This window comes from Salmo trutta, unplaced genomic scaffold (genome assembly GCF_901001165.1).
Source record: "Salmo trutta unplaced genomic scaffold, fSalTru1.1, whole genome shotgun sequence".
Lineage (NCBI taxonomy): Eukaryota > Metazoa > Chordata > Actinopteri > Salmoniformes > Salmonidae > Salmo > Salmo trutta.
The window spans coordinates 25,535-44,864 of record NW_021822830.1 but is presented as its reverse complement, the minus strand read 5'-3'; the positions used below and the strand labels follow the sequence as shown (position 1 = coordinate 44,864).

The 19,330-nt window shown below is 44.6% G+C and overlaps 2 protein-coding genes across 3 annotated transcripts; one reads left to right on the top strand and one right to left on the bottom strand.

Annotated features, from left to right (window-relative positions):
• On the bottom strand, positions 1 to 5,613 carry LOC115185034 (protein BCCIP homolog). The gene is made up of 6 exons (XM_029745677.1): positions 5,422 to 5,613; positions 4,871 to 5,026; positions 4,518 to 4,610; positions 3,778 to 3,965; positions 1,569 to 1,737; positions 1 to 440 (listed from the first exon to the last, which is right to left on the bottom strand). Exons 1-6 carry the CDS (start codon positions 5,560 to 5,562, stop codon positions 270 to 272), a joined length of 918 nt encoding a protein of 305 aa, XP_029601537.1. The 5' UTR covers positions 5,563 to 5,613; the 3' UTR covers positions 1 to 269.
• Positions 5,023 to 18,952, top strand: LOC115185035 (uroporphyrinogen-III synthase-like). 2 transcript variants are annotated; one of them, XM_029745678.1, is made up of 12 exons: positions 5,023 to 5,134; positions 5,938 to 5,973; positions 6,340 to 6,443; positions 6,540 to 6,623; positions 8,737 to 8,820; positions 10,014 to 10,110; positions 10,298 to 10,372; positions 16,187 to 16,261; positions 17,557 to 17,640; positions 17,778 to 17,863; positions 17,991 to 18,089; positions 18,208 to 18,952. In XM_029745678.1, the coding sequence occupies exons 4-12, from the start codon at positions 6,561 to 6,563 to the stop codon at positions 18,328 to 18,330; spliced, it is 786 nt and encodes a 261-aa protein (XP_029601538.1). In that variant the 5' UTR covers positions 5,023 to 5,134; positions 5,938 to 5,973; positions 6,340 to 6,443; positions 6,540 to 6,560; the 3' UTR covers positions 18,331 to 18,952. The 2 variants fall into 2 exon arrangements, with proteins under 2 accessions (XP_029601538.1, XP_029601539.1); XM_029745679.1 differs by lacking the exon at positions 6,340 to 6,443.
• The last annotated feature ends 378 nt before the right edge of the window (positions 18,953 to 19,330 follow it).

Below are 19,330 nucleotides of genomic sequence, written 5' to 3'. Positions count from 1 at the left end.
CAATGTCTAACGTGATTTATTTTGTCAAAAAGATACATTTCTCTAAAAACAGTTAGATAAAAACCACTGGGCTTAAAGGAAACCGGTACAACATAATGACTTGACATTATTCTCCACTTAACAAAAATTATTCCAGTGGTCCCTTCCTTTCCATGTTTTGTATTGAATTTTACATTCGCAAAAATAATAATAATCCCGAGGGGCTGTTTAAAAGACATCAGTCCTGTGGTTTACCAGAGTTTATTCTGTGTGTGTCGTAGTACGATTGGTCACACGGTCAGGTATTCTTTGAGCTTGTCCATGATGGCTGACATCCTGTCTGCTGGGATGAGCATCACGGTACGCTGAGGCTTCATGGGAACGTCGTCGAAGGACCAGCGCCCGCTCAGAACACTGTCCGTCTCCTCCTGCACCGAATAGTGGAACTTCATGGTGGCTTGCTGTAGTGGAGACATGGACAAATGGTTAAGGCAGTGATAAGGACAAGTAAAAACGGGCCATTTAACTCACCAAGTGTAGCTTGAGTAGTTTTCAAAACGAGTAGAACCAGAGGAAGTTATGAATAGTGACCAGGGTTGGGGGTTGAAATGCGCCAATTCTCTTCATTTGGGACATTTGATAATTGGCTTTAATTTCTGAAGCCATAAGACTCCTGAACAGGTAACCAAATGATTACCCAGACTATTTGCATTGTGTCCCACCACCCCCCAACCCCTCTTTTTACTCTGCTGCTACTCTCTGTTCATCATATATGCATAGTCACTTTAACCATATCTACATGTACATACTACCTCAATCAGCCTGACTAACCGGTGTCTGTATATAGCCTCTCTAGTTAGAGTGGAGGGGCGGCAGGTAGCCTAGTGGTTAGAGAGGGGAGGCAGGTAGCCTAGTGGTTAGAGAGGGGAGGCAGGTAGCCTAGTGGTTAGAGTGGAGGGGAGGCAGGTAGCCTAGTGGTTAGAGTGGAGGGGAGGCAGGTAGCCTAGTGGTTAGAGTGGAGGGGAGGCAGGTAGCCTAGTGGTTAGAGTGGAGGGGAGGCAGGTAGCCTAGTGGTTAGAGGGGAGGGGAGGCAGGTAGCCTAGTGGTTAGAGTGGAGGGGGGCAGGTAGCCTAGTGGTTAGAGTGGAGGGGAGGCAGGTAGCCTAGTGGTTAGAGTGGAGGGGCGGCAGGTAGCCTAGTGGTTAGAGTGGAGGGGCGGCAGGTAGCCTAGTGGTTAGAGTGGAGGGGCGGCAGGTAGCCTAGCGGTTAGAGTGGAGGGGCGGCAGGTAGCCTAGCGGTTAGAGTGGAGGGGCGGCAGGTAGCCTAGCGGTTAGAGTGGAGGGGCGGCAGGTAGCCTAGTGGTTAGAGTGGAGGGGAGGCAGGTAGCCTAGTGGTTAGAGGGTTGGGGCAGTAACCGAAAGGTTGCTAGATCAAATCCCCGAGCTGACAAGGTAAAAATCTGTCGTTCTGCCCCTGAACAAGGCAGTTAACCTCACTGTTCCCCGGTAGGTCGTCATTGTAAATAAGAATTTGATCTTAACTGACTTGCTAGTTAAATAAAAAATACATTTTAAAAAGTTAGAAACGTACCTCATAGAAGAACTCCTCCTCTGCGTTGAGGAACGTGAGCTCGTCTTTAGGCGGCGCCCCTCTGGCAGGGATGGTCTTGGAGGGATCCTTATAGGTCTTGCTGATCATCAGACAGTAATGACACTTCCCACTGGGCTTGTTGCTGCTCTGGGCTTCTGAGATCTCCTCCCTGGAACATTCAATGATGTGGTCATGTTTTTATGGTAGTGTACTGACACACAGTTTGTCTTCTTTCCATAGACAATAACAAATACATGGAATTACTTTTGTACAAACAAAAATAAATATGTCAATGATTTTTAGAATTTGTTTATCCGGTGCAAAGTGACCCATATCTGAGAGAAGCAGTTACATAATTGCAGGTCCATATTAAAATCACCATGATTAGAAGGGTTCATCTACAGTAGCACACCCATAATGCATAGCAGGTTATTGACAGTGAACACAATGGTACATCGCCCGAGCGGCAGTACAGTAATCTGGGAGCATGTCTTGCTGGCAGCGCAGTAATCTGAGAGCATGTCTTGCTGACAGCGCAGTAATCTGAGAGCATGTCTTGCTGACAGCCCAGTAATCTGAGAGCATGTCTTGCTGACAGCGCAGTAATCTGAGAGCATGTCTTGCTGACAGTCCAGTAATCTGAGAGCATGTCTTGCTGACAGCGCAGTAATCGGAGAGCATGTCTTGCTGACAGCGCAGTCATCTGAGAGCATGCCTTGCTGACAGTCCAGTCATCTGAGAGCATGTCTTGCTGACAGTCCAGTCATCTGAGAGCATGTCTTGCTGGCAGTCCAGTAATCTGAGAGCATGTCTTGCTGGCAGTCCAGTAATCTGAGAGCATGTCTTGCTGACAGTCCAGTAATCTGAGAGCATGTCTTGCTGCCAGCGCAGTAATCTGAGAGCATGTCTTGCTGCCAGCGCAGTATTGCTGCCAGCGCAGTAATCTGAGAGCATGTCTTGCTGGCAGTCCAGTAATCTGAGAGCATGTCTTGCTGACAGTCCAGTAATCTGAGAGCATGTCTTGCTGCCAGCGCAGTAATCTGAGAGCATGTCTTGCTGGCAGTCCAGTAATCTGAGAGCATGTCTTGCTGGCAGCGCAGTAATCTGAGAGCATGTCTTGCTGACAGTCCAGTAATCTGAGAGCATGTCTTGCTGACAGTCCAGTAATCTGAGAGCATGTCTTGCTGGCAGTCCAGTAATCTGAGAGCATGTCTTGCTGGCAGTCCAGTAATCTGAGAGCATGTCTTGCTGCCAGTCCAGTAATCTGAGAGCATGTCTTGCTGCCAGCGCAGTAATCTGAGAGCATGTCTTGCTGCCAGTCCAGTAATCTGAGAGCATGTCTTGCTGGCAGTCCAGTAATCTGAGAGCATGTCTTGCTGGCAGTCCAGTAATCTGAGAGCATGTCTTGCTGGCAGTCCAGTAATCTGAGAGCATGTCTTGCTGACAGTCCAGTAATCTGAGAGCATGTCTTGCTGCCAGCGCAGTAATCTGAGAGCATGTCTTGCTGGCAGTCCAGTAATCTGAGAGCATGTCTTGCTGACAGTCCAGTAATCTGAGAGCATGTCTTGCTGACAGTCCAGTAATCTGAGAGCATGTCTTGCTGACAGTCCAGTAATCTGAGAGCATGTCTTGCTGCCAGTCCAGTAATCTGAGAGCATGTCTTGCTGCCAGTCCAGTAATCTGAGAGCATGTCTTGCTGCCAGTCCAGTAATCTGAGAGCATGTCTTGCTGCCAGCGCAGTAATCTGAGAGCATGTCTTGCTGCCAGTCCAGTAATCTGAGAGCATGTCTTGCTGGCAGTCCAGTAATCTGAGAGCATGTCTTGCTGGCAGTCCAGTAATCTGAGAGCATGTCTTGCTGACAGTCCAGTAATCTGAGTGCATGTCTTGCTGACAGTCCAGTAATCTGAGAGCATGTCTTGTCATTTTGTAACATTATTAAATCTAAAAAAAAAATTAAAAATTAAAAGAGTTTCTTTCTTATTGGACAACTCCAGGTAGTCCATCCCTGTTTCAGTACGTTTTCTTTGGTTTTGTGACCTAATGAACATGACCCAGGTGGGATAACAGAGAGAAAGGGGAGGTAACTGGACTCTGCTGTTTGGAGGGGCAGGATGATATGTGGGGGGGTTTAGAGTTAGAGACTCACTGTAGCTGTTTGTGAAGAGCAGGGCAATCTGTGGGGGGAGGGGGTTAGAGTTAGAGACTCACTGTAGCTGTTTGTGAAGGGGCAGGGCAATCTGTGGGGGCACGTTGATGAACCTCTCGCTGAGCAGCAGTCCTACAGGCTTACTGGTGTCGTTCAGGACCTTCTCCAGATCGTCTGTCACACTATGGGGACAACTCTTCTCACACTGACCCAGGATCAGATCCTTTACCTCCTCCACACACTGGACACCCTGTGAACGGATCATAACACAGTTATTAACGTAGCACCATAGACTTTATTCACCAGACTGCCGTGATTGTTCAAAATGCAGGCTAGAGCAGTAGGCAGGAAGAGGAAGTAGGCTACTACATTGAAGTCTATGGAAAACAGATCTTTCCTCAAGGTCGACCTTTTAAAATATCAGATTCAGACAGAGAGAAGAGTGAACGACAATGTCTTATCTCTTAACATCTCATTGGTTGAGAAAGTGTCAAGTTTAGTGATTTCATAGATTATTATTATAAAAATATATATATATATATATATATATTTATATATTTTAAATTTAACTAGGCAAGTCAGTTAAGAACAAATTCTTATTTACAATGACGGCCTACCGGGGAACAGTGGGTTAACTGCCTTGTTCAGGGGCAGAACGACAGATTTGTACCTTGTCAGCTCGGGGATTCGATCTAGCAACCTTTCGGTTACTAGTCCAACACTCTAACCACTAGGCTACCTGCCTCTAACCACTAGTCTACCTGCCTCCCCAAATAGATAACATATATCTGACCGTACCTACCTTTCTCTCAGTGAGGTTGAGCATGCTGATGAAACCAAACACTTCATCAGCTGGATCCTCGTCATCATCACTGTCCTCTGGCACCTCTGCTTGCTGACATCACAAAAACATGCAAAAGACGTACATGATGCTACTGAATTCATATACAATTGTTCTCCATTGGATGTGAGGTTAGAAAACTGGAGATAGAAACACAAGCATTTCGCTACAACCGCAATAACATTTGCTAAACATGTAGGAGAGGAGTACATTTTGATTTGAAGAGAGCATATTTCGGGAGTTGAATAATATGTCGCATATTTACTGATGGTCTGGTCTGATGTGTGAAAGATGCACCACGTCTTGTTTCTTACCCTGATGACACTTCCGATATGATTCTGCTGGATGAGGAGATCGGTCAACTCGGATGTATTGACGTGAGCCTTCAGAAACAGCTGTTGTAGGAGTTTCTTCACACCATTGTAGTCATTGTGAGTAATGGTATGGGCCTCAAAGTCTACAATGACCTCCTGGAAACAAATAAACGTTTTTAATACAAGTCCCGAAATCCCGAGACAATGTTTTGGACTGGAGGGGGACTCAAGGCGAATGTGCTGCCAGTTTTAGTATCAACACAGGTATCGATTGTTTGTTTGTCTAAATTACTCTTATGGTTTTAAGTGTGTAAATGTCCATGATTTTTACTAGTTAGCTAGTTAAAAACTCTGAAGTTATCGACTGGCTATGTTCAGCATGTCCCTAACATACTTAACATTGTTAGCTAGCTTGATATAAACAACAGTTGTTTGCTAAAAAAAAAAAAGCTAGCTAGTTAGCTAGCTAACCCCCTCTAAACACGTTAGCCAGTGCTAGCTAGCCTGCTAGGCCAGGAATGTAGCCAGTTCGCTACAGACATATATCATACTTCATTAATCTCCTCTTCTGATCCGCTGTCATTCTCTCCTGAATCACCGTCGTCTTCCAATCCCTCGTCAGAGCTGTTATCCTCACTATCAACGGGATTTTCTCCCATTCCAACTGCTCGTCTTTTCGCTGAAGAAGCCATGCTGCCAAAACAGATACCACGCGTACGGGAAAGGACCGGGCGGCGAAGGATTAAAAGTGGAGTTGGAGTACTGAGACACTGTAGCGGCCATGTTGGATCTATTGCTGCATGCTTCGCTATGCTTGGAACGTCCCTGTGTAGAACCGCAATGGCGTCCCGTTTCTTCACGCTGACAGCAGAATGGAATAAACCATTTTGATGAAAAAGGGATATATATTGTATATAAATTATATTTCAAATATGTTAGAATATTGTTTACTGAACTGTTCCAGAAGAAAAAAATTGTAATTGTAGTGATAACATTAATTGTTATTGCTCAAGTATTATCCTAACAAAACATGACTATTTTGTTGTCCCCTATTTCCTCGTTTTTAGTAGTAGCCATGAAGCCAGCTGGAGGAAGAGCTTGAGGTACAGTGTTTGTGTACATCCAATTTTTGTTGATTGTCTACGGTTTCTGTTGATTTTCTGTTGACTTGAAAACTAGTTATCTCAATAGTTAAAGCATGATAAGTATTGTGTGTGCAGTTGTTATTGTTTTATGGTTGCGCCAACGAAGCCAAGTAAATGTGTCGCTTTGGCTCACAAGAAGTGACAGCTCCATATTTGAATTGTGTTGCATAACATAACATAACATAACAGCATTGCAAGTACATAAGACGTACAGTACGCCGGTGCATGAAATACCTGAGCTCTACAGCTGACTGAATAACACCGCATGCCTCTAAATGATAAATGGTCCCAAGCAATGAAAACAGTTTATTCATGTCTCAACAGTATTGTTATCAGTAGGCGACATATGACAGGCGCTGGGTGTAACGTTAACCCTCTATGGGTTACACCCCCCCCGCCAACCTTCTGTTCTGAAGCTACTACACAGGGTCAGTCATTCAGTTTATAATCTTACTGTGGATTTTCATCATTGACCTCGTTGCTGACTGTAACATTTCCGTTGTATCCCTTGTCTTATTCCACAGGGCTCTGAGTCATCTGTCGAAATGCATGTGCTGCTTCTGAAAGAACCAAGAGAGGGAGGCTCTGGACCAGATCCTTACATCAAGGTACAGTAGAGAAACATCTTTTGTATTGATATGTGCATTCTATTCTGTTCTATTCAATCCTATTCTATTACACTCTACACCTGTTGTAATCCATTATACAACGGGTGGTTGTAATCCTGAATGCTGATTGGTTAAAACCGCATTTTAGAGCCGGTGCCTGTTCCACAAGTTACCAACCGGTTAAATCTATGACGTTATTAAAATGCCTATTTAATCTGTTCCATCTGACTGCTGCAATCCACTGTCTCATCAGCCCAGCCAGGCAATTTATAAACTTGATCTCCACTATAAAAAGCATCTAGACATTATCTCGGTCTTCCCTGTGGCTCAGTTGGTAGAGCATGGTGTTTGCAATGCCAGCATGGTGTGTGCAACGCCTGGGTTGTGGGTTTGATTCCCACAGGGGGCCAGTACAAAAAAAATAAAAAAAATGCATGAAATGTATGCACTCACTACTGTAAGTCGCTCAGAGCGTCTGCTAAATGACTAAAATGTAAATGTAAATCTCACATTTCTTTTAGACTAACATTTAGTTTTCAACAGCGGATGTTTTGTATAAACCCTTGTTCTCTGTCTCTCTCCGACATCTGCAACATTGTTTCAAAATTCAATCTCCAGCTGTCCCATAGTAATGAACTTGTTGGGATTCGGTACGAGACAGACAGGCAATTTATTTTATTTATTTATTTCACCTTTATTTAACCAGGTAGGCCAGTTGAGAACAAGTTCTCATTTACAACTGTGACCTGGCCAAGATAAAGCAAAGCAGTGCGACACAAACAACAACAACAGAGTTACACATGGAGTAAAACAAACGTACAGTCAATAACACAATAGAAAAAGTCTATATACAGTGTGTGCAAATGGCGTGAGGAGGTAAGGCAATACATAGGCCATAGTAATTACAATTTAGCACATTAACACTGGAGTGATAGATGTGCAGATGATGATGTGTAAGTAGAAATACTGGTGTGCAAAAGAGCAAAAAAAGTAAACAAAAACAATATAGGGATGAGGTAGGTAGATTCGCATGCAGCGTTTCTCAGCCAGTCTAAATCATGAATCAGCTGGCATAGTTTTTATGGATATATACTGTACAAACAGGTAAAACTAAACGAAATGCAGCTAGTTTGCAGTCTTTCCAGCTTCAGTTTGAAGTGATTGTGTTTAGCTGTGTTGTTGGCTAGCTCCTCTGAACAACAGTGTCTTGACGAGAGAGCACATTTTCTATGTCAGGCGAAATCGTGGATCATTACCTCATTGTTATGGATGTATACAAATAAATGTCACTAGAAAACAGCTTAAACAAATGCAAATGCAGCTACTTTGCTGTTAATCTGTCTGGGATAAGAACGTTGCCAGCCAGTATGGCAATGGAACATTTAGACTGAGTCGAGTCCATAGATACAGAACAAATAGACTGAACGACTGGGTCGCGTCCATAGATACAGAACAAATAGACTGAACGACTGGGTCACGTTCATAGATACAGAACAAAAAGACTGAACGACTGGGTCCATAGATACAGAACAAAAAGACTGAACGACTGGGTCCATAGATACAGAACAAAAAGACTGAACGACTGGGTCCATAGATACAGAACAAAAAGACTGAACGACTGGGTCCATAGATACAGAACAAATAGACTGAACGACTGGGTCGGGTCCACAGATACAGAACAAATAGACTGAACGACTGGGTCCATAGATACAGAACAAAAAGACTGAACGACCGTGTCGCGTCTCTGGCAACCGAACCGATCGAACGAACGACCAGCCGGCTCGGGTAGCAACCCTAGATTTCTGTCAGGACTATATCTTGTGGAAGGATGAAATAGTATGAAAAAATTCATCAAAATATATATATTTTTAATGAAAATATGTCAATCATTATTTGAATATGTTGATAACCCGTTGTATAAAAGTGATAATGCTCTCAAAGCCGGTGTTTTGGTGGGTATACTGGAACGGTTTGCCAATAACAACACCCGTCACAATATAACCTGGAAACACCGGCTTCTCGGGCATAATAACCTAAATGTATAATGGGTGACTGTGTAACAGTGAAATCGATTTGTTTTGATTTACAGAACTCTCAACTTTTGTATTTACAGGAGCTGGCATCCCGTGGACACAAAGCAACCTTAATTCCTGTGCTGTCTTTTACATTTGTGTCCTTGAACACTTTGTCAGACAAGGTGAACACCGTTTATATATACATCAAAGTGTTGATTTTTTTAAGATCGAAAGCTTGGTAACATTTTACTGGGACACCAAGCGTCATAACTACCAAGGTAGTTACTTTATGGCTGGTTAGGACACTGACTAAACCTACCAAGGTAGTTACTTTATGGCTGGTTAGGACACTGACTAAACCTACCAAGGTAGTTACTTTATGGCTGGTTAGGACACTGACTAAACCTACCAAGGTAGATACTTTATGGCTGGTTAGGACACTGACTAAACCTACCAAGGTAGTTACTTTATGGCTGGTTAGGACACTGACTAAACCTACCACACAAGGTAGAACATTCCATTCCACCATAGCCTACTGGTAAACAGTATGTTTATGTTAGATAATAGTTTCTGAAATTGACTATATTAAATTATCTTTATAATTACACACAAATTGACGTCAGACATGCGCCTCCCCACAATGCTCTGTTGTTGATGACTGTTATGAACGCAGGAGCACATTTCAGGAGCAGGACAAGACGCCTTTTTGACTGATTGACGTAAGAGCGTGTACGTGATAGGCCTACCTGGCTTTATTGGCTGGTAGGATTATGATGGTCATAATGCTTCGTGACAGTGTCATAGTGTATTTTCTGCAAGTTATTTAAAATATCATGGGGGAAAAAAACACGACTGTAAAGAATTAATTATTACAACAACAATAAAGAAACAAACTTTCAAAACGAAAGGAAACTTCTTAGCGGGGAAAAACACATTTGAATAAATGTGGGTTTTGACACTCTGATGTAGGTGTCATAACCAGCCATAAAATAACACAATATATTTAACAACAGGTGTGTGTGTGTATATATATATATATTATATAATTTATATATATTATATAATAATATTATATATTATATAATAATATTATATTATATCATTTATATATATTATATCATTTATATATATATATTATATTATATAATTATATTATATAATTTATATATATTATTATATAATTTATATATATTATATAAGGGTCATGACAGTGTTATGACCATGTTATGTCAGCTGTTATGACATTATGACATGGTTATTACAGCGTCGTAACGTGTTATGACACTGGGGGTGTCAAGTAAAGTGTTACTGAACGTTGTATTGTTTTGGTTTATGTTTAGTAGTCGTTATACAGCTGTTCTCTCTACTACTGCAGCTGTTTCAGCCAGAACAACATGGCGGCCTGATTTTTACCAGCCCGAGGGCGGTGGAGGCAGTCAGAATGTGTCTTGAAGATGATGAAAGAAGGGAACGTGAGTAGATGTCGTGAGGTTTTTAATAAACTATGTACTGTAAATGCCGCCCCGTCAACAAATTGTCATTGTTAGGGAGAGGATAGGTCTCCTGTGTTTTAGTCTCGTGCGTTTTTCAGACGGACAAAAAGTCAACACGCGTTAGTGTACGTAAGCTACTCGTTTTAATTTCTGTTTTCTATTACAGAGTGGAACAATGACATAAAAGACAAATGGAATGCCAAGTCCATCTATGTTGTTGGGAAGGCCACTGCAGCGTTAGGTGAGTAACTGATCACCAACATTGTGTAAACCTACTGGCATTAAACACTTCTATTCAGCATGGAGTTCTTTGTAGTTTACAACGCCTTCATGTCTCTAAAGTGATGTCTCTCCTTTGTTTCACTGAGAGGATCTTGTCATATGTCACTTGGAGGCCTAGTTATATCAAAAAATAATAATACCTGGGATATATAAACTGTAAACGCTGAGGCCAGTTTATTAGGTACACCCATCGAGTACTGGGTTGGACACACCTTTGCATCCAGAACAGCCTGAATTCTCCGGGGAATGGAACCGTTGCTCAATTGGTATCAAGGGACCTAACGTGTGCCAGGAAAACATTCCCCACACCATCACACCCCCGCCACCAGCCTGTACCGTTAACACCAGGCAGGAAAACATTCCCCACACCATCACACCACTGCCACCAGCCTGTACCGTTGACACCAGGCAGGATGGGGCCAGGAAAACATTCCCAACACCATCACACCCCCTGCCACCAGCCTGTACCGTTGACACCAGGCAGGATGGGGCCAGGAAAACATTCCCCACACCATCACACCCCCTGCCACCAGCCTGTACCGTTGACACCAGGCAGGAAAACATTCCCCACACCATCACACCACCGCCACCAGCCTGTACCGTTGACACCAGGCAGGATGGGGCCAGGAAAACATTCCCCACACCATCACACCCCCTGCCACCAGCCTGTACCGTTGACACCAGGCAGGATGGGGGCCAGGAAAACATTCCCCACACCATCACACCCCCTGCCACCAGCCTGTACCGTTGACACCAGGCAGGATGGGGCCAGGAAAACATTCCCCACACCATCACACCACCGCCACCAGCCTGTACCGTTGACACCAGGCAGGAAAACATTCCCCACACCATCACACCCCCGCCACCAGCCGGTACCGTTGACACCAGGCAGGATGGGGGCCACGGACTCACGCTGCTTACACCACATCATGACTCTGCCATCAGCATGACGTAACAGGAACCGTGATTGGTTGGACCAGGCTATTTGTTCCACTCCTCATTTGTCCAGTGTTGGTGATGGAAGTGCCCACTGCTTCTTCCTGTTTTTAGCTGATAGGAGGAGAACCCGGTGTGGTCGTCTGTAGGGCTGTGGTCGTCTGTGGTCGTCTGTAGTGGTGTGGTCGTCTGTGGTCGTCTGTAGTGGTGTGGTCGTCTGTAGGGCTGTGGTCGTCTGTAGGGCTGTGGTCGTCTGTAGTGGTGTGGTCGTCTGTAGGGCTGTGGTCGTCTGTAGGGCTGTGGTCGTCTGTAGGGCTGTGGTCGTCTGTAGTGGTGTGGTCGTCTGTAGTGGTGTGGTCGTCTGTGGTCGTCTGTAGTGGTGTAGTCGTCTGTGGTCGTCTGTAGTGGTGTGGTCGTCTGTAGTGGTGTGGTCGTCTGTGGTCATCTGTAGTGGTGTGGTCGTCTGTAGTGGTGTGGTCGTCTGTAGTGGTGTGGTTGTCTGTGGTCGTCTGTAGTGGTGTGGTCGTCTGTAGGTCTGTGGTCGTATGTAGGTCTGTGGTCGTCTGTAGTGGTGTGGTCGTCTGTAGGGCTGTGGTCGTCTGTAGTGGTGTGGTCGTCTGTAGTGGTGTGGTCGTCTGTAGTGGTGTGGTCGTCTGTAGGGCTGTGGTCGTCTGTAGGGCTGTGGTCGTCTGTAGTGGTGTGGTCGTCTGTAGTGGTGTGGTCATCTGTGGTGGTCTGTAGTGGTGTGGTCGTCTGTAGTGGTGTGGTCGTCTGTAGTGGTGTGGTCGTCTGTAGTGGTGTGGTCGTCTGTGGTGGTCTGTAGTGGTGTGGTTGTCTGTAGTGCTGTGGTCGTCTGTAGTGCTGTGGTCGTCTGTAGGGCTGTGGTCGTCTGTAGGGCTGTGGTCGTCTGTAGTGGTGTGGTCGTCTGTGGTGGTGTGGTCGTCTGTAGTGTTGACAGCCCGTCTGCGTGCTCGAGAAAGCAGTACAGGAGAGAGAGGAGGAGATGGAAACGAATACTGATGGGATATTCTGTAACGCTATAAATGTGTCGCCCAATTTATTATGAAAATATTTTTAAAAATCCCCATTACTAGGCTATTCAAAATCAAATACAAATTCATAAGCCTATATGCACAATCTCTAATATGCGTATGGATGTTTTGAATAATTTATCACCTTAGAAAGCGCTGTCCATTTCGTTGTGTTAAGCTTGGAAACAACATCCACAACAATCATGTTTTACTCTGTTTCAACCTGCTGTTGAACTTCTGTCTTCAAATTGATCATCACAGTGAGGTGAGTTTTAAATGTAAGATAGGCCATCTGTTTTAATGATAAGTGTTGGATGTGATCCCATTTGCATTGATGTCAGAGTGGTTAGAGGGACAGTAGAGCCCTGAGTACCAGGCCATTAGGACCTGATGGAGGGACAGTAGAGCCCTGAGTACCAGGCCATTAGGACCTGATGGAGGGACAGTAGAGCCCTGAGTACCAGGACATTAGGACCTGATGGAGGGACAGTAGAGCCCTGAGTACCAGGCCATTAGGACCTGATGGAGGGACAGTAGAGCCCTGAGTTCCAGGCCATTAGGACCTGATGGAGGGACAGTAGAGCCCTGAGTTCCAGGCCATTAGGACCTGGTGGAGGACAGTAGAGCCCTGAGTTCCAGGCCATTAGGACCTGATGGAGGGACAGTAGAGCCCTGAGTACCAGGCCATTAGGACCTGATGGAGGGACAGTAGAGCCCTGAGTTCCAGGCCGTTAGGACCTGATGGAGGGACAGTAGAGCCCTGAGTAGCAGGCCATTAGGACCTGATGGAGGGACAGTAGAGCCCTGAGTTCCAGGCCATTAGGACCTGATGGAGGGACAGTAGAGCCCTGAGTTCTAGGCCATTAGGACCTGATGGAGGGACAGTAGAGCCCTGAGTTCTAGGCCATTAGGACCTGATGGAGGGACAGTAGAGCCCTGAGTTCCAGGCCATTAGGACCTGATGGAGGGACAGTAGAGCCCTGAGTACCAGGCCATTAGGACCTGATGGAGGGACAGTAGAGCCCTGAGTTCCAGGCCATTAGGACCTGATGGAGGGACAGTAGAGCCCTGAGTTCCAGGCCATTAGGACCTGATGGAGGGACAGTAGAGCCCTGAGTTCTAGGCCATTAGGACCTGATGGAGGGACAGTAGAGCCCTGAGTTCTAGGCCATTAGGACCTGATGGAGGGACAGTAGAGCCCTGAGTTCCAGGCCATTAGGACCTGATGGAGGGGCAGTAGAGCCCTGAGTTCCAGGCCATTAGGACCTGATGGAGGGACAGTAGAGCCCGAGTTCCAGGCCATTAGGACCTGATGGAGGGACAGTAGAGCCCTGAGCTCCAGGCCATTAGGACCTGATGGAGGGACAGTAGAGCCCTGAGTTCCAGGCCATTAGGACCTGATGGAGGGATAGTAGAGCCCTGAGTTCCAGGCCATTAGGACCTGATGGAGGGACAGTAGAGCCCTGAGTTCCAGGCCATTAGGACCTGATGGAGGGACAGTAGAGCCCTGAGTTCCAGGCCATTAGGACCTGATGGAGGGACAGTAGAGCCCTAAGTTCTAGGCCATTAGGACCTGATGGAGGGACAGTAGAGCCCTGAGTTCCAGGCCATTAGGACCTGATGGAGGGACAGTAGAGCCCTGAGTTCCAGGCCATTAGGACCTGATGGAGGGACAGTAGAGCCCTGAGTTCCAGGCCATTAGGACCTGATGGAGGGACAGTAGAGCCCTGAGCTCCAGGCCATTAGGACCTGATGGAGGGACAGTAGAGCCCTGAGTTCCAGGCCATTAGGACCTGATGGAGGGACAGTAGAGCCCTGAGTTCCAGGCCATTAGGACCTGATAGAGGGACAGTAGAGCCCTGAGTTCCAGGCCATTAGGACCTTGATGGTCTGTTAGCAGGTTGGGTACTACTAAAGCATGTCCGTCAACGGTCACATGGAAATATACTGCGGTCATGACTCATGACTGCCAGTGTGGCAGTAATAAGGTCACTGCAACAGCCCTAGTCATCTGCTGCAATAGCCCATCTGTGACAAGGACAGAGAGTTGCACGTTCTGAGATGCCGCTCTGCACACACACCACTGTTGTGAAATGCGTTGTTATTTGCCTGTTTGAGGCCCACCTGTTAGCATGCACCATTCTTTCCATTCTCTTCCGAACTCTCATCAACGAGCTTTTTTTCACCCACAGGACTGCTGCCGCTGACTGGATGTTGTTTGTTTGTAGCGTCATTGTCGGTAAACCCTTAGTCACTGTAGTGCTTGAAATGCCCTGGAGGGCGGCCGTTTCTGAGATACTGCGCACCAACGACCATAACACGCTCAAAGTCGTTTAGGCAACTTGTTTTTCCCCACTCTAACGTTCAATCGAACAGTAACTGAAAGCATCGATGCCTGTCTGCCTGCTTTATTATAGCAAGCCACGGCCACGCCACTCACTGTCTGTAAGGAGAGAACCATTTTTGTGAAAAGCTGTAAATATCACAGAGTGAGCCTTTAATGAGATGGAACTAGATATAGTATATATATGCGTTCATCCACCTCTGGCCTGCTGGCCCCCCTACCTCTGCGGAAGCACAGTTCCCGCTCAGCCCAGTCAAAAACTGTTCGCTGCTCTGGCACCCCAATGGTGGAACAAGCTCCCTCACGACGCCAGGACAGCGGAGTCAATCACCACCTTCCGGAGACACCTGAAACCCCACCTCTTTAAGGAATACCTGGGATAGGATAAAGTAATCCTTCTAACCCCCCCCCCCCCAAAAAAAAAGATATAGATGTACTATTGTAAAGTGGTTGTTCCACTGGAAATCATAAGGTGAATGCACCGATTTGTAAGTCGCTCTGGATAAGAGCGTCTGCTAAATGACGTAAATGTAAATATAGTATGTGTGGCAGGCACCTGGATGCCACAGTAACGTGTCGACCATGTTTCCACTAGCCTGCAGTCAGCTGGAAATGACTTTTCCACAAGTCACAGTTTACTGACATCTTTCTGCCTTGTCTTTATAGAGGGCAGGTGGCAGGTGCAATACTCTCTTGGTATCTGTACTGTTCCGTTTACCTCCGATTATTGGGGAGGAATTACAGGGTTGTTCTGTTAACGTTTCAGCTAAAGTTTGAGTGTATTGAACTGTTATCTGCACCAAAACACTTTCTAAGAATGTTTAGGGTGTTCATTCATGTGTAGCATAATGACTACATGTATTAATGTCATAAACTACATGTATTACTATCATAAACTACTACATGTATTAATGTCATAAACTACTACATGTATTAATGTCATAAACTACTACATGTATTAATGTCATAAACTACTACATGTATTAATGTCATAAACTACTATATGTATTAATGCCATAAACTACTACATGTATTAATGTCATAAACTACTACATGTATTAATGTCATAAACTACTATATGTATTAATATCATAAACTACTACATGTATTAATATCATAAACTACTACATGTATTAATATCATAAACTACTACATGTATTACTATAATAATGAATACTAATGTATTAATATCATAAACTACTACATGTATTAATGCCATAAACTACTTCATGTATTAATATCATAAACTACTACATGTATTAATATCATAAACTACTACATGTATTAATATCATAAACTACTACATGTATTACTATAATAATGAATACTAATGTATTAATATCATAAACTACTTTATGTATTAATATCATAAACTACTACATGTATTCATGTCATTAGATGAAAAGTAGGTTTCTGTTTGGTATTATATTTCAGTAATCAGTTGTCTGTTTTTCTTCCGTAGTGGAAAACCTCGGTCTGGTCCCCCTGGGAGAGGACACTGGGACTGCAGACGTTCTCTCGCGCCTCATCCTTGAACGTATGACAGTTATTTACCTTTTAAAATGCAACTACACTGAATAAAAATATAAACGCAACATGCAAAGTGTTGGTCCCACGTTTCATGAGTTGAAATAAAAGATCCTAGAAATGTTCCATACATACAAAAAGCTTATTTCTCTCAAATTTTGTGCACACATTTGTTTACATTTCTGTTAGTGAACATTTCTCCGTTGCCACGATAACCCAGTTTTGTCACACAGCACAATGCCACAGATGTCTCAAGTTTTGAGGGAGCGTGCAATTGGCATGCTGACTGCAGGAATGTCCACCAGAGCTGTTGCCAAATAATTCAATGTTAATTTCTCTACCATAAGCCGCCTTCCAGTGTTGTTTTAGAGAATTTGGCAGTACGTCCAACCGGCCTCACAAGCTCATCTGCGTGCTCGTTGTCCTCACCAGGGTCTTGTCCTGACTGCAGTTTGGCGTCGAAACCGACTTCAGTGGGAAAATGCTCACGTTCGATGGCCACTGGCACGCTGGAGAAGTGTTCTCTTCACGGATGAAACACGGTTTCAACTGTACAGTTGGGCAGATGGCGGACAGCGTTGTGTGAGCGAGCAGTTTGCTGATGTCAACGTTGTGAACAGAGTGCCCCATGGTGGCGGTGGGGTTATAGTATGGGCAGGCATAAGCTACGGACAACGAACACAATTGCATTTCATTGATGGAAATTTGAATGCACAGAGATACCGTGACGAGATACTGAGGCCCATTGTCGTGCCAACATCACCTCATGTTTCAGCATGATAATGCACGGCCCCATGTCACAAGGATCTGTACACAATTCCTGGAAGCTGAAAATGTCCCAGTTCTTCCATGGCCTGCATACTCACCAGACATGACACCCATTGAGCATGTTTGGGATGCTCTGGATCGACGTGTACGACAGAGTGTTCCAGTTCCCGCCAATATCCAGCAACTTCGCGCAGCAATTGAAGAGGAGTGGAACAACATTCCACAGGCCACAATCAACAGCCTGATCACCTCTCTGTGAAGGAGATGTGTCGCGCTGCATGAGGCAAACGTTGGTCCACCAGATACTGACTGGTTTTCTGATCCACGCCACTAACTGTTTTTTTTAAGGTATCTGCGAAAAACAGATGCATATCTGTATTCCCAGTTATGTGAAATCCATAAATTAATTTATTTCAATTAACTGTTTTCGTTATATGAACTGTAACTCAGTAAAATCTTTGAAATTGTTGCATGTTGCGTTTTATTTTTGTATTATATTGAGCTGGCTAACTATACCTACATTCTGGCTTGATATAGGCGAGGACACCAATATATTACCACTTTTCTTCCCCTGTGGTTCTATTAAAAGAGAAGTTTTACCTACTGCTTTGAGGGAAAACGGTAAGTTTCCTCTATTACGACTTACTTAAATGCATTATAAATAATATTTTTAATACCCATGAATACTGTACTATTTACAAGGTAGTATCTAATACCATAGGTGACATTCATTTCATGATGTTTTTTTTTTTTTTTAGGAGTTCCTCTAGACACACTGATGGTTTATCAGACAGCTCAACATCCAGACCTGGAGAAGAACCTGAAGAACCATTTTACAGAGCAGGTACAGGAAGCATCAACAAGCGGGACTTTCCCCTCAAAACACTATGCCATATATACGCTGTGATGTTGTTATCGTTCAGAAACAGTTATACACTAATCATCATGGTTTGGGCTCTGTCCACACACAGGGTGTTCCAGCCAGCATTGCTTTCTTCAGCCCATCGGGAGTCAAGTTCTGCTTGGAAACTGTGAGAAGACTGTCAGGTGAACAACTTAAGCGGATAAAGGTAAAACGTTTCTAGTTTTTCGATGTAACTTTAAAGTGACTGTGGATATCTTCTTTGAGCTTGTGATGCTATACTGCCAATACAACTGAACTTAATGTTGTGTTGTTTTGTCTTCCAGTTTGCAGCCATAGGACCCACCACAGCAGATGCCATGACAGCAGAGGGGCTATCGGTTAGCTGCTCAGCGGACAAACCTACAGCTGAGCACCTAGCCACAGGGATAGCAAAGGCTCTACAGTGACAGACTGACGAGACGGACCACAAACCAACCTGAAAACCTGATCCGTCCCCCATCACTTTCTCAATCAGCCTCTGAAATGGATTGTGGTATTGCATTCTTTGGGATTGCTTTATCTCTCTGAAGAAGTATTTGCTATTATTTGTGGCTTTTTATGTCATATTTTGATCCCGGTAACCATCTGTATATTTATTATATTGTCATGTGTTGTTGTGCACCACAGAGATATTGTAATGCTTTATGCCTATTTGTTGACACTGAATGTATCAAATCATGCTCTTATAAACTGGTGAATACACTGAGCTGATAGAAATATTGTTTTTATGGTAAAACATTGAGACAATTATTTTATTGTGCCACACTAGGCAGGTAGCCTAGTGGTTAGAGGCAGGTAGCCTAGTGGTTAGAGGGATTGGACCAGTAACCTGAAAGGTTGCTAGATTGAATCCCTGAGCTGATAAGGTAAAAGTCTGTCCTTCTACCCCTGAAATAAGAATTTGTTCTTAACTGACTTGCCTAGTTAAATAAAGGTTAAATAAATAAATAAAGGTGCATACTTTGAGAAATGAGCATGATGAATTTAATTATTGAAAATAAATAGTGAACAATTAGTCCAGGACTATAACAACATGTTTAAATGGTGATTATTGATTTTTATTTATGGCCGTTATTTTTTTTTAAATCCAGCTGTGAGGAGAGACGCTCGCCATGCGTTCCAAACAGGTGTGTTCCTGGGCGGGAGTCGCGCGGCTGTTTTCCCGCCCGTTACTGTCGGGCTGGGAGGAGAGACGCGCGCCATGCGTTCCAAACAGGTGTGTTCCTGGGCGGGAGTCGCGCGGCTGTTTTCCCGCCCGTTACTGTCGGGCTGGGAGGAGAGACGCGCGCCATGCGTTCCAAACAGGTGTGTTCCTGGGCGGGAGTCGCGCGGCTGTTATCCCGCCCTTTACTGTCGGGATGAAAGGCCAACAGTTAAAACGCCCCGTATCCATTAGTAACCAGTGAA

What these genes read in the sequence shown, in the direction of transcription:
- LOC115185034 (XM_029745677.1), bottom strand. Translation starts at nt 5,562, where the DNA reads ATGGCTTCTTCAGCGAAAAGACGAGCAGTTGGAATGGGAGAAAATCCC. An exon ending in ATATCGGAAGTGTCATCAGG is followed by an intron (nt 4,611 to 4,870) that starts GTAAGAAACAAG and finishes TTGTGATGTCAG; the next exon opens with CAAGCAGAGGTGCCAGAGGA. An exon ending in AGGAGGAGTTCTTCTATGAG is followed by an intron (nt 441 to 1,568) that starts GTACGTTTCTAA and finishes TCTCCACTACAG; the next exon opens with CAAGCCACCATGAAGTTCCA.
- LOC115185035 (XM_029745679.1), top strand. Translation starts at nt 6,561, where the DNA reads ATGCATGTGCTGCTTCTGAAAGAACCAAGAGAGGGAGGCTCTGGACCA. An exon ending in GACCAGATCCTTACATCAAG is followed by an intron (nt 6,624 to 8,736) that starts GTACAGTAGAGA and finishes TTGTATTTACAG; the next exon opens with GAGCTGGCATCCCGTGGACA. An exon ending in AGATGATGAAAGAAGGGAAC is followed by an intron (nt 10,111 to 10,297) that starts GTGAGTAGATGT and finishes TTTCTATTACAG; the next exon opens with AGTGGAACAATGACATAAAA.